The sequence below is a fragment of the Psammomys obesus genome, unplaced genomic scaffold (genome assembly GCF_907164565.1).
Source record: "Psammomys obesus unplaced genomic scaffold, mPsaObe1.curated_primary_1811, whole genome shotgun sequence".
Taxonomy (NCBI): domain Eukaryota; kingdom Metazoa; phylum Chordata; class Mammalia; order Rodentia; family Muridae; genus Psammomys; species Psammomys obesus.
Window position 1 is genome coordinate 11,644,063 of NW_026596057.1, and position 15,204 is coordinate 11,659,266.

At 39.9% G+C, this 15,204-nt stretch overlaps 1 protein-coding gene across 3 annotated transcripts in view; it reads right to left on the reverse strand.

Annotated features, from left to right (window-relative positions):
- The window catches only part of Astn1 (astrotactin 1), a 330,303-nt gene extending 317,758 nt beyond the window's left edge, over positions 1 to 12,545 (reverse strand). Inside the window, exon 1 of one of the 3 annotated variants that reach the window (XM_055624474.1) lies at positions 12,090 to 12,545. In XM_055624474.1, coding sequence (XP_055480449.1) covers positions 12,090 to 12,372 — 283 coding nt within the window. In that variant the 5' untranslated portion in view covers positions 12,373 to 12,545. The remainder of the gene's footprint in view (positions 1 to 12,089) is intronic. The other 2 variants (XM_055624472.1, XM_055624473.1) reach the window with 2 other exon arrangements.
- Between the last annotated feature and the right edge of the window lie 2,659 nt (positions 12,546 to 15,204).

Below are 15,204 nucleotides of genomic sequence, written 5' to 3' on the forward strand. Positions count from 1 at the left end.
CTCTGGTCAGTACTAGAATAAAAGGGTCAGTGTGCTAGCCACACTTTTGGTTCTGTGACATCTATTTGAGAGAAACAAGTTGAGGAGGGGCTTATTTCAGCCACAATTTCAGCAGGTTTTCAGCACGCATTTCACTCGATTGCTTTAGGATCATGGCAAGGCAGAAACATCATGGAAAAAAAGGTATGTTGAATGAAAGTTGTTTACCTTGCATAATCCAGGAAGTGATAAATAGTAAGAAGTAATGACCAAAATATAGCTTTCCACCAATTCACTTCTTCCAACCAGACCCCACTTTTAGCAGTTCCACCATCTATCAATAGTCTATTTAAATTCTGAACCCATCAAAGAACCAGACCATTGATTAGGTCATAGTCCCCAGGATCCACGATCTCATGGGCTCTGAAAATACACATACGGACATACACTAGTGTGCTTTATTAATTTCCTCTGCCAATTGAAAAATTAATATTTGCCATTTCAGTCATCCAGGAAATGCTATAATGGTAAAGAAAAAAAAAAAGGACACAAAAAAGAGAATAAGGCAAAGAAAGACTAAAAGGAAATAGTGGGTTAAAGAATGAGTCCAAGGAACTTATGTGCAGAGAAAACAATAGCTCTTTACGGGAAAGCAGGGAAACTCGAGGCCTCCGTCAGGATCACTGTGTGCAGACTTGCAGTGCACCAGAAGATGCTCTGTGCATTCAGATTACAGTGGAACTCGAGTCCGGGGGAAGCGAGATAACATGTCAATCATACCTACTGTCTAGAAACAGTTAAAAACAGATTTCACCAGACCCTGCTAGGATGTGCATGTTTAATCGCATGTCCCTTCAGCTATGTGCTGTCTATCACAGTTCGACATGGCACCAAAGTATTACTTAAGTACTTACTTACATTCTTTGACCTAGTTTTGCATTTACTCTTTCCAGTACCTGTTCCTTAAGCTACAGCTTGTAATTTCTCGTCCAAACCAAGAGTTCCTAGGACCCATTCATGTATCCCAGCCTCCTTTGACTTAGACCTCTTACTTACATGTTCATTATCTCACTAACAAAGTCACTATTTCACAGTGTGGTCACTATAATCATCTCATCACCAGGTAATGATTTAGACAGCACAGATCATTACAGTGCTGTTTAAAATTGTTCTAGAAAAAAAAGAAGCAATTACTTTTATGGAGCAAATATAAAACTGATACTAAATGCCAACAAAGGTCACACAGCCAGAAAACCTAAGAATAGCCTCACTTGGAAATAGTAATGCAATGTACACTTCATAAAACATATCAAACAAATCCAATTTCATATTCAAAGAGCAATTAATTACTACTTGGTGAAAACTGTTGCACAAATGCAAAAGCAGTTCAAAACGAGGAAATATATGTATATAATTCACTTTTCAAATATATCCAAGGAGAAAAATCTTATCATTAGCTCTATAAATACTAAAAAAACATTTAATTATTAAATTAATTATAAAAAACTCTTCATAAAGGAAAAAACAATCAATTCTTCTTTAATATGCTAATTTTATTCAACCAAAGCTAATTTCAGAATCAGACCTAAATATATTGTCAAATGGGTACACAGTAAAGATGATATCTCAAATCAGAGGGGAACCTGAGGCTGTTTTGTGAATGGCACAGACATCTGAGCAACTATAGAGATAGCTAATGTTTTACTTCACATAGCATATCTGGAGAAGGTTATAGGTCATACTACATATCAGAATAAGCTCAAGATCTTTCACCTATTTAGAGGTAAAGGATAACTATTATGTATTAAAAGAAAATATGTATAGTTTTATAATCTTAACGTGTAGAAAACTATCTCAGCTAAGACTTGGAAAAAGCATAGAAACTAAAAAGAACAATTAATGCCTTTAATTTTACAAACTGCAAATCTTTCCGAGAACCCAGCAACAAAATGAACAAATAAGGTCTGCAATGGTGATGTACAGTTTTCTTTTTTATTATTATTTTATTTTAATTACACAGTTTTCTTTTTATTTATTTATTTTTTTCTAGAGCCTAAGACTGAACCCAGGGCCTTGCCACTTGCTAGACAAGTGCTCTACTACTGAGCTAAATCCCCAACCCCTTGATATACATTTTGCAATCCAGAACTGGAGAGGTAAAGGGCCAGCCAAAGCTAGAGCCCTACAAAAACAAACAAACAAACAAAACAAATGTAATCAAAGGCAAAATACACAACATCATGTAAAATGTTTATAATTTATATTAGAAACAAAGGTATAACTACCAAGTCTCTGAGTACTCATAACATATAAAACTGACTAGCAATGGAATGTCAGTCTAGTACACTGGAAAAGTATTAAAAAACTGTGCAATGGCAACTGGAGAATGGGGGGATATAGAAACCTTCTTATATAGCTGATGAGAGTACAGACTAGCATAACCATTCAAGTGCAAACTGACAATCTTGTTATGTACTTATCATCTTCATGAACCAGAAATTATCCTCCTAGTACGTGATATATGAATTCCTCCCCCCAAAAATATTTAAGGACATATGCACAAAGTTGATAATTGCCACACTGTGTCCAACGTCAGGCAGCAGGAAGCCACCTGGGTGTCAGCCATCCTAGAAGCTGATAAAATGTGGTCCATATCCACAATGGGGCGTTCTATAGCAGTTGTTTTCCTTTGAACAATGGTGCCAGTGTTCTGTATATTCACTGATGGATATGTTAGGCTATATATGTATGAGATTATTTGAGAGTTAACCAATGCAAAGTTGAAAAAAATAAAAATTTAGCTGTTTCGTTGCACTAGATACATTTGAAGTGCTCGAGAGGTACATGCTATTAGGAACTACCATATTGGATAAGGCACCTATAAAACGGTAACATTATTGCAGAAAGCTTTGTTAGACAAAAGTGGTCTATAATCACGCATCATAACACGATTAAATCTTAATAATATAGTGCTGAGTAAATAAAAGGAAGGGGAGTTGTCAAGCACACCTGTAGTCCCAGCACTTATGAGGCAGAGGCAGGAGTATCAGACATTCAAGACCATCCCAAGCCACATGAGTCTCGTTCTATAAATAAATACACAAACAAATAAACATTTAAAGACTAGTCGTGGGACAGCAAAGTGACTTGGTAGCTAGAGGTGCTTCCTAACAGGTCTGAGTGGTTGAATTCAACCCCTTGATTTGCAAGGTGGCAGGAAAGAAATGACTCTTCTAAGTTATCCTGTGACCTCCACAGCACGATGTTGCATACACACACACACACACACACACACACACCAAATATTTTTTACTGGGAAGAGTGAATAGGAATTGGGAACAGAAATAAAATGAAAGTAATAAACAACTGGAATGAGAGTGATTTACACAGATTTGAGAGAAAACTAAGCTGGAAGTTGGAGAATATTTTTAGCATAAATTTCTGCATTGAGGTCACAATAAATAAACACAAACAAGCACAAACGAAGTACACAAAAACTTGCATGGAGCCTTCAGCCTTCTTGACAAATGGAAGACATCTTTAAAAAGGGAGACACTCAATGTGTGTTCACTATGACTTGCAGTAAATATAAACTTGTTTCTTTGGTTGCTTAGGTACGAATCTCCAAGAAGGATGTTGTTGCAGATATCAAGGTGATGGGTACAATTAAAAAAATAAATAAACAAACAAGCAAGCCCTCACAAATATTCTCTGGCAAAGCTGGGAGATGATAGTATTACCTTCTTCTCTGTTGGCCAGGCTGTAAACTCACAGGATCAAGGCAAGAATCTTGCCAAAACAATAAATGTGTGTGTCAAACATATCAGTACCTCTGGCAGTCACAATAACTTCCTGAACGCGTGAAGAAACATTATGAAACAAAGAAAGACACTGAAGGAAAATACATCTGGATTAAGCTAAAAAGCAAGTCTGTTTCACCCAGGTATGGGGTTAAGGAAGTAAGGATGAGAAGAGGAAAGACAAGGGTATTTTGTAGGATAATTCAATCACTTTGTTTAATACTATAACTGTGGCTATATTACCACAAAAGAAAAAAAATAAGAGGCATCAACCCATGTACATTTATAAAAACATGAAACTTTAGAGTGACAATGGCCAACTCTAATGCCAGAAAATTAAAGTAAAAGAAATAATTTAGAAGGTTTAAGAACCCTAAGGCAGGCTGAAGGGTGTGACAAACATGCTAACTCTAACATAGATTTATGAAGCCTCACTGAAGGCAGTGAGGGGTAAGTGCTGACCCAAGCAAATTTGGAAATAAGTAGTGTTTAAGACTAAAGGAAAAGAAACTGTACTCCAAACTGTACTCTAACTACTAGTCATTTCCCAGAGGGGTGTGGATAAGTAGTTTTAATAACCATTATGAACTACAAACTGGAATTGAAATTTTCAATAACTAGATGGCAGATGACCAGAGCCAGGTTTCTCAGGGTTGAAGTGAGATAACCAGGAAGGAAACTGTAAAACAATTCATGAATCTATTAATAATATAGAGAATGGAACAATTAGAATTATCAGTATGAACTGATACTTAGCTTATTATACCTACAGTTGTTACATGTAGCAATACTTATGAATACATGCGTATGTTTATCATTATACATATTTTGTTCCTTTGTTGTGACAATTGACAGACTAAAAACAGCAATCCCTAGTCCATGCATAAAATCATGTATGGTGCCTATATCTTGGTTTTATAAAGAATTAGCAGTCCTGTTGGTATAATGTTCAAGTAAAATGTATACAATTTACCCTTGTTCATCCAAATGCTGATTTCTCAACCCCACTATCTGGTTTCAATCCGACCATTGCATTGTGATGTTTATTCTAAGCATCACCTGTCTCAAGTTTGTGTAAACATGCCACCATTTGTTCTCTATATTGTCAATTAAACAGCCAGCCAGTGCTGAACAATGGAGAGGATAGGGTGGGACATCCTGGTCCAGAGGGGAGAAGAAAGAAGCCAGTGGGAGGAGTCGGAGAGGAGAAATAGGCAGGAGAGGACGTGGAACCACGAGGAGAGATGAACTGAACCTAAGATATGAATAAAAACAAATATAATATGGAAAATATAAATGGGAGGAAACTGTGCAGGCTTGGAGGTTTAGGATGGAGTAATTATTGCCCAGCACTGTGCTTTAGGTTGATTAAGTAAATCCTAGTCTCTGTGTGGTGATTTGGGTATACAACTGGTTTAGGAATAACCACTGTTTAGCTAAAAGATAAATCAATAAAAAATATTAATATTCAACAACAGGGTACATAGAGACCGAAATGTTTCAGGGAGGGGTAGAGAATATGCTGGACAAAGCTAGAAGAAACTACAATGGCTAAAAGTAAGAAAGTGTTCAAGAGAAAATTCCACACTAATAGGGGCATGCGAAATACACAAGAGTTGACTGAATGTTCCCATCAGGCAAAGCTAGAGCAAGCAATTTGAGCAATAAAATCAATAGAACAGTATTGAATTAAAACCCCAAATATAAAATAAATATTCCCTAGAGTACAAAATAAATATCTATGAGTCCATTTGTCATGAATGAATGAATGAATGAATAAACAAAAAAACAGAAAATACAATGGTCTCATATAGGATGATTCTAAATAATTTATGCAAACACTGAGCCTATAAAATAGTGGCTCGTGAGTAGCTTAGTGTGGTCTGTGTGCAATGTATTCTGCTTGAGTATGGAATGGAGAGAAGAGTGAAACTCTACAGAGGTTACCCTACAGCACAACCTCACTAGGCAGTCAAGACCAACAGCACCTGTGTTCAACCATGTTTATATCCTATAACAAAAACCTCACATCTCTTCTAATTACTGGGAAAAGATCAGGGGGAAAAAAAAAACACCAGTGGAAGAACATTCTACACATAGCTGACCCATATTATTCCAACTGTCAAGGTCATTAAGAACAAGTCTCAGAACTTGTCATTGGCAAGAGAAGCCCAAGGAAACAGAACAACTATATGGAATGTGTAGTGCCATGCACTGGACCCTGAGCAGAAGGCAAAACCTGGTGCTTCATCTGCAAAAAGAACATCATACTAATGTAAAAGGCTAACAGGAAGAGAGCCTGAGTGTTCATGCATCTAAAATCCTTCTAAACAATGACATGTGTTTTTCAAAACTAAAATAAATAAATAAATGAAAATTCTGTCATTATCTTCAAAATCCCCTTCATTCTTTCCCTTCTCGTTAAGACATTTTATTAGAGGTGATTCATTCTGCATTTTGTCTTTTGCATACTTGCTTTGCATAAACATTTGACCACTCTTTACCTACCTGTATACTAGATGGCCCAATCATATTTTATTAGGTGACTGTGTCAACATATTTATTTCCAGTCTTCTCCTAATGATGCTTCCAGGTTTTGCTATTACCAGCAGCATGGTTACAAATATTCGTAGTATCGCTGAAGACTTTGTTGTGTGTGTGATTCATAGCTAGAAGCAAAACTGTTTGGTCTTTGGGGCGGGGCACATTTTCAATCCTGCTTTTACAGAAGCTGTGGAACCAATTCAGATTCCCATCAGCAATAAACTATTTTTCTTCTGAATTTTGTTCCTTGAAAAGAATTCTCATGAAGATCCATGAAGATACGTTGATTTTCTTAAGTAAGTTTTAAAGTGTGTAATATTTGTAATAAAAATAATATGGTGAAATTATCATTGCAATTCATTAGGAATCATCACAGGCAAACATCCTGGATGGTTAACTTGCTGTGGGCATCTATCTGAACGTGGCACAAAAATGAAGAAATTACAATTTGACATGTCTCTGCTGAAAATGTAGCTACTGGCATGTATTTGAGAAACTCCTAGCTATTTAGATGTATATATATTCAAAAGGAGGGAGGGAAGGGAGAGAGGAATAAAAGGAAAGAACAGAAGAGGGGAGAAGCAAGGGAGGGGTGTGTGTGTGAGTATGCACATACACATATGCATACATGCATATGTATGTGAATCTCAGCCTTTCCTCCAAAGAGGAATAAAGAAATTAAGCTGGTATTTATTTTTCTTTCATAAGCTCCAATGTCTTGAGTTTAAGCTGCATCAGCAGGTCTTGAAGAACACTTGAAGTGTCTTAAAATTCATCATTCCTGCATTCAAAACCCCTTTGATGTTAAAATCCACATTTCTGTGGAGAAACAGTAAATAATAACCCTCTCAATACTATAAATTAGTGCATTATGCTGGTATGTGCTGTTTAAGCATTGAAATCTCCAGTTTAAGATTGCCATCATTCATCCCACTTTGTCTCAGATGGCGCTGCAGCTCTGTATAAATTTGTTCGCCGTTAACCTAAACAGTTCACTGTATGGAAGAACAAGAGAAATAAAGGAAACTTATTTTAAAGTTCCCCTTTCAAAGGAAGACGGAGAGATGGGTAAAGAGAAGTTGGGGATGTTGAAGTACTTCAGTTGCTTCCTGTGAGTCCCAAGCCCACCTGTAAGGGGAAAATGCTGCCCAGTGTTATATCTGAAGCCATTTGCTCACTATAGGAGAGTTTTCTGGGCTCTGGCAGTGGATTCTAAGCACCAAAACCATAATAGCAAAGATCAGAGGCTTCATACAGGACCTAAACACACGGTGTTTCTCTGTGGCCTCATGGCTTCACCTCCTTCATATTCTGTTTGCATTGCTAAGAGGCTCTTCTCAGAATATTGAACATAACAGCGTCATCACCCAGCTCGTTCATTACGCCTGTGGATGCCATAAATACCTACAAGTAGTAAAGGAGTAGGACTATAAATAAGAATACCCAGGTTGTTCACAGCCAACGAAGCTTCTTGGGTGTATCTTGATGGAGTTCACTTTCTACACTAAGGTTTATGTGAGGAAACACACAATGGACAAAGCTGTTCAAGAGGCATTTGCACAAAAACCACATAGGATTTCTCTGTTTAAAGCATGTGAATACATTTTCTCTATCTTACTCATTGCCAGGGAACCTGTATTGAACTGTGTAAAAGGACAATTTTTGAAAAAAAAAATTTTTTAAACCAAACCTAAAAGGCATAGAGAAAAGCCTAAATGTCATATTAATTGACCTAAGGTTAAATAACAGGTCAATTCACTCTTGACAAAGGGCTCCTGTGTAATTTATTTACCCTAGTTATCCTCACTCTTCTCCATTTTTGGAATGTATGGCAAGCCAGATGCTGACACCAGATCTGCCTTCACAGCCTTTTCTTTTCAGCACCACACTGGACTGCTCCAGACACTTTTGACAGCATCTTGTATGTGGTCTTGCTACACTTCTACAGGCTGATTTACTTTACTTTCTTCCATTAAATCCACAACAGCTAATACAAAATGCCAAAGCACAAGAACGAGCTGTCTCTGCACTAAGGTCTGTATATGCAAAGGCTCAAGAGCTGGGTTTGAAGCAGAAGAACGTCCTCTTCAGCTAACATTGGAAATGATAGACACATCCCATTCACAGCACAGAAAATTTGGATGCCCCTCTTCACATTAACTCTATTCCAAGATCAAATATGCTTCCAAAGCAGAAATGTCTGCTGTTATAAGAGCTAAGACATGAATTTTTAGTTAAGATATTAATCTGGTAAACCTTTGATTTCTCCCCAAGAGGATAATACAGCTTATGTACTCAAATATTTTCAGATAGATATTACAGTTGCCTTGCAATACTTTAAAAATCTTCACAACACGTCTGAAAGCAGAGGTTTGGATTATCTGACTTGGGGTTGCCTGACAAGTACCATAAAGAAGACAATCTGACACAGTAAAATTCATATTTGTGGGAAGGCAGGCCAGCTAGAGATGACGGGACATGAATATAAACATTCCAATTCAAAACTATGTACAGCCAAAGAAGACATGATTTACAGTGCCATCTTACCCTTATACCACAGTCTGCAACTTCCACCTCAAAGAACAGGAGACAAGTACTCCTACCCTACCTGAGATTGCTTTACAAGTAAAATGGACAGGGCTTGTAGCTGTGGTAGCCTCTAGAGCCACGTTTCATTTCTTTTTTGTGTCACCAGCCCTCTCTGCCTGACCTGTGGTGAGACTTCCTCTCCAGACCCATGTGCAGTCACCACCATTCCTGTGTTGAGGCTCCACTCTAGCAAGGCTGATCTCCACACAGCCAGGCTATTCCTACATCCATGTATTCATAGCCACCACTATCCTGTTAACCTTTCTCCATGACCTCAAATACCTTCATTCCTACAGAAAGTCAAGTCAAATCTACCTTTTATTTCATTAGTCTTTGCAAAAATATCAAAAGTGTTCCAGACGACAGTGATCTGAGGAGGGGAGAAGGAAGGCATCACAGAAAGGTTATGTGGGTGGAATGTTCATACAGCTGGACAGCTGGGGTCAGAGAAAGGATGGCAAGCCCTCTAGGGAGAAGGAGGCATGTACAAAACTCTTTAAAGAACCCCAAAAACTGAAGCTGACTTGAAAGGATAAGAGGCTTGCAAAGTTAGCAGCAAGAGCACTTTTTTTATAAAGACCCTTTTCAAAAGTCTGTTCGCCTCATTGAAATGAGAAGACTTGATCTTCAGAGCAAAAGAATGCCAACACTTGTTTGGTCATTTATTTTCATGCTTTTTTTTTTTTCCAGGAGTGATGAGACCTGATTTTGGCTAAGATCCTTTTAAGCTGTGGAGCTTGCTATCCTCACAGGAGCATCTTTTTCCTCAGCATTCCTATGCTTGTCAGCATCCAAACACTCAACTAGGTATGATTACAGCTCTTAAAAGGATCTGTGTGTTCCTGATGACTAGAGGGCACCTGGGGCCAGGAGTGTGGTGGTTAACTTCTGTGTCCCAAATTGCTAAGAAGCTTGAGCTTCATAAATTCCCACAACTACTGACTGGAAGCTAGTCTGCTTCCAGAGAAACATGAAACAAGATCTACAAGATCTACTCACAAATCATTACATTCCTCACCATGAATCTTAAGTAGCATCACTTAGAGCCACAAAAGTTAACTTTAAGAACAAATCTGTCCTCCATGAACTTGGACTCCTTTCCCTTTTTGCTCACTTATATGCTGCCCCTTTTGGAATTCCAGGCCAAAAGGAACAGACACCAGCAAATCAATGGCTCTGAGCATATTTTGGTAACTGTGAAGTTGGAGAACAAACATGTAGTTTCTGGTTCTGAAGTGAAAGTGCCTGTGCCTCTGTGCAAATGCCTTAGTGCAGCAGGTTACCATGGCAACCCCAACAGGGTGCTGCAGTGGGCAGCTTTGTACAAAGTTGCACAAAACCCATTCTTGAACATCTGGGCTTTGGACGCGTAGCTAGTATAGGTCTATCACAGTACACAGCCTGGGCTTTGGAATTCTTCAAAAAGAGAAGTGGAGTTCCGAGTACCTGCTAGCCCAACCTCTCCTTTTCATCCACATATGTCCACTTTTATGCACAGTCAATTCTGTATGCAGAACCCCAAACAGCCTCTTTAGAAGCATATAATTTTCCACATTCATTCTTACAAAGCATGACGAACAAACCGTGTTTGCACATCAGCATGACTTCAACATGAACTTTACAGCCACTGAATAACTCAACAAATTGTATGCTGTAATGAGTACCATAGCCACATTGTTCCTATCTCTAGTCAGCCCCCAGTCTTTATTATGTTATTGGTACTTTTCCTGCAAAAAAAAAAAATTAAATAATCCTTTCAAGTGTGTAGGTTGGCTTCACTGGGTTTAACTGAGTTGTAGTCCCAAAACTGTAAATGAACTTTTCATAGGACCAGGCAATTTTTTAAATTACTTTTCCACTGTGGTCCAGGAGGGAGGGTTTATTCACCTACTCCTAATGCTCTCAGTATAAAAATGCATCTTTGTGAAAGAAGAGCAGGAAGAGAGGTTATAATTTCACCTGTGGCTTCAACCTACACACGGCTAGCAGGAAACCATGTTCCTGCAAAGCAAACTTGAGTTTGTAGAACATTAAGTAAATGCAATAGTATCCTGGACCCCACCCCACCCCATCCCCGATACCTTTAGTCCCTCCTGGACAAAATTAGAGTATGTGAAGCATATTGTAAGCCCGTATACACTGTATTCCAAAGAAATGAACTGTATAGTTGGGTGAGGGCAGCATGGAGAGACATAGAGCTTCAGTGGAGAAGTAGAGAAATTTGGTACCTAAGTCACGTGAGCCTGTGATGCTTTGCAAGATTCTGGTAATGAAAACAAGAAGGATGGAGTCAAAGGGATATAAGATTCAGTGTCTGAAGCAATTTTCTGACCTAAGAAAAGTATAAGAAAGGGATCAGAGAGATGTAAACAAAGGAAAGAAAAGCCTCTTGCCTAGAGAGGCCATTATCTGTGCAGGAATATCTACACCGACCTTCTGAAGTTTGGAGAACAGAGGAGAGCAACAGTTATAAGTGGGCCACACAGTTGGGCCATCTCTTCATACAAGAGACTGTAAAATGTCATGGAGATGTGCTAGTGCCTGATAAGGAGGTTGTTAGGTTTAGGCATAGAGGTACAACTTCCCAAGACGAACTCCAGGCACATAAGAAACTTAAATGGGTGGAAGTGTATCCAAGCCCCGATGGTAGATAGAGGGTTTTAGATGAGTGAAGATCAGTGAGGTTTTCACACGCTGGCAAGATAGCCACGGAATTCCTGTTCCTAAAGCCTGGGGATGGCTGTGGGTGGGTATAGGTGCCCAAGGGTGTGAAGCAAAGAGCTACCCAAGCATGTGGCATGCAAACAGGGAGAGAGGCCTCTGAGAGTTGGGCTGGAAACCGATGATGTTCAGAGGTGTTCCTGAAGGAAAACTCCCAGCTCCAGGCTGAGGAAGGTTTCAGAGACATTCCAGCAACCTGTTCCTTTGGGGCAAAGCAACTGAGAGGAGAGGGGAGGGGTTCCAGAGTGGATTTGGGGAGACATCAGGTGCACCAAGGCCCAAGTGCTGGCTTGCAAGTGGGTGTGGAGAAAGGTCCAGGAGTGGGGCGGATCCAGGGAGGTAGTGTGGGGGAGGGGAGGTGGCGGCAGCAAGTGGATGTGTGGCGCGGGCCGGGTGGGGGGTGGGGGCGCTGGTCCAGCGCCTCCTCCGGCCTCTTTCACCTCTCCCGGGACTCACCCAGCACGAAGTAGGGTAGCTCCGTGTTCTCTAGGTCGTCCACCACGACCATTTCTCCTGGGAAGTCATTGCGCACAGAGAAGAGGAGCTTGGGTTCGGAGGCCGAGGGACTGTGCATGATGCTCAGGTCGTTCTCGCGCAGGAAGGGCAGTGCCGACACAGTGATGCTCTTGAGCTTGCACTCCAGCTCCTTGGATGGATCCACGTCGCCGGCAGCTGTAGCCAGCACCGCAGCCGGGCCCCAGCAGCAGGCGAACAGGGCGCACAGCCCGGCTAAAGCCATCTTGAGCCCTGGCCGCCTTCCTCCCAGCGCAGCGAAGGTGGGGGAGGCAGCGAGCAGGGAGGGAGCAGCGAGCAAGCAAGGGAGGCGGGGGAGGTTGGGGAGGGGACTCGGAGCTCCAGAGCCCTGGTCCCCGAAAAGAGATTCTTCTCCGAAAGCCCTAGGTTCCAGCGCTGAGGTCTGGAGAGCCCGGTTCTTTGTTTCCCGGAGCTGCTTATCTGGGGAAGGGAAAAGAGGGGTTGCGGGGGGGGGGGGGGGAAGAAGGATGGTGGGAGGAAAGAGGAAGAAAGCTGAGGATTCTAGGGAATCAGGTCAGCCCCCAGCTGGCAGATAATGCTCCTGCCTCTCTTCTCTTTTCCATCCCCCAGGCTCTTAGTTATTAACTACCTGCTCTGCATTTTTAAAATTACGTCTTTGTAATGCAAAAATCTCTCCTGTCGCAGCATCATCCAAACGGCTTGGGAAAAGGCTTACACTGGCACACACCTTAAAGGGCTCTTCAAAGCAGGTGTAAGGGGCGGGGGTGCCTTTCTAGATAAAAATGTACCCAGTCTTTTGGGGGTGGGTGGGGGTGGTTGCCCCTCCTCTTCCTCCTTCTCCTCTTCTTTTTCTTCTTATTCTTCCTCCTCCTCTTCTTCCTCTTTCTCCTTCTCCTCCTCCTCTTCGGAAAAACAACTTCTTAGTTAGATTTGTCTGTTGGATTAAGAGGTGTTGCGATAAACGCACAAGTATACATTTCGACCAAATATGGATTCTGCAGAATATTTAACGATAATATTTGCAATATTGATATAGATAGAGCAATCAAAAACAATGTCAACAAAGAAGGAAGTCAATATAACTCACACTGTTAGGCAAAACAGAACTTTCACTTGCAACTTATGCCTCATTTTATCTCTGTCACAAATGTTATGTACAATAAGCAATAAAAAGATGATGGGGCTGATGTGGTTGATAGAGAAAGCAGACTTAGCTCAAATAAACGTTAAGCATTTAATTTTAGAAAATCCAGTAAATAGAATAGAGCACAGAGGATATGTGAGAAGTAAAGATTCTCAGCAGTCACAATCGGGGGAAAACCAGTTAAAGACTATTGCTGACTGTGTTCAAGGTCAACCCAACCTCTGTCAAAATAAACAAACAAACAGATAGATAGATAGATAGATAAATAAATAAATGAATGAATGAATAAATAAATAAATAAATAAAGAACAGGGTAGAAATTTAGCCCCCTGAGTAAGCATTCTTAGGACCAATGCCACCACCACCCAGAGTTCATATAAGTTCTGCTCCTGCTAGGTGAGACTAATGTTGTCACTAAGTGATGTATGCCATAAACCATACAAGAAAACCAACATTTGGGGAATACTGGGATCTGATATTTGACTGAACTTCAACATGATAAGCAATTACTTAATTCAAAAGCACTCCCTTCTAACATACCTGTTCATTGCTGATTTAAACACTAGCAGGAAGGCTATGCTCAGTTCCTACTCTAGAAATGGAACTCACCACCTTCTCAAATAGGACCGCAGCTTTGAAACAATTGCTGTCCCAATTTACCTGTTGTAACTTATTGGGAGATGAATATATATATTCAAATATATATATATATTTGAAATATATATATATATATATTTTTCCATAGATTTCACAAAATTAATCTAATAGAACAGAATAGTTAAATCTAGTTGAACCAGCCATGTTTAAGGTCACATTTAAGAAATAAGAGGAAAGAAAAAGGATTGATGAATTGGTGTAAGTTTTGTTTTTAAGCCGGCATACCTGAAAATTTATGCATAGCTATATTACCATGTTATCATAGCAAACTACTGAAAAATGATGCATCAGGCAACGGCCTTCCCAGCCATCTTCACTGCTCCTGTAAGAGTGATGAAGGATGTAAAGACGTCAGGAACTCTTCTCCTCTTCTCTAGCACAGGGAAAAGCATGATACATAGATAGGCAAGGTGATCTTTCATGGAATAAAGTAAAGCCAGGAAATGAAAGTAGCCCTGGAATGTGAGAAATAGAGTGTAACTATCAGATAATCTCTTAGCAGAATGGCTTGTTTAACAAAATGAAAAAAACTAAGTCCAATAAAGTAGTCAGGTGCTTGATGAGATCAGCTACAAAGAGCACGTGCAACTAAAAGCATAAACAGTATTTCATAGATGACAGCAATTCATTCAGCAACTACTGAGCGCCCATTATTTTCTGGGCATCCATCAGAGCATAGATAGAAAGAATATCCCTCCTATTTTTGAATAGTAATGTAACCTACTATAATTTTTAAGTCTTCCTAACTTTAAAAAGATCAAGTATTAGAAAGCACAGTGAAACACTGTAGGGGTGACTTCCTATACGTCACTATAGAACCTTCCTAAAAAATTACAGTTGAGAGTGTTAGGTATCAACATCTTGAATTTCTATATGATGTCAAGTTCCACAGAAGAGTTTAACAATGGAGGCTTTGGGGACAATAATGTATTTCGCCGAGACACATACTGGGTGTCCATACACATGGATGTAGTCTCACATGGTTAACTTTTCAGGAGTCAAGTACCTAGAGATGAGAATAGAAATTTCAGTCCACAGAAACCAGACAGTGTCTGCTCAGTGATGCTCTTACATTTCGGTGGGAGGGAGATGCGGGTGTGTCTCAGCCATTGTTCATGCAGAAAGGCAAGGTGCTGCAGCAAAGCTATATGTGTGTGTTTCCAAGCTTGCGCTTGCACTCCTATGGAGGGTAATTTGAACCTCATCCATCTGTAGTTTCTCATGAATAGAATAAGTTCAGTTGTCTCTATCTACCTCCGAGGCCATAGGTAGGAT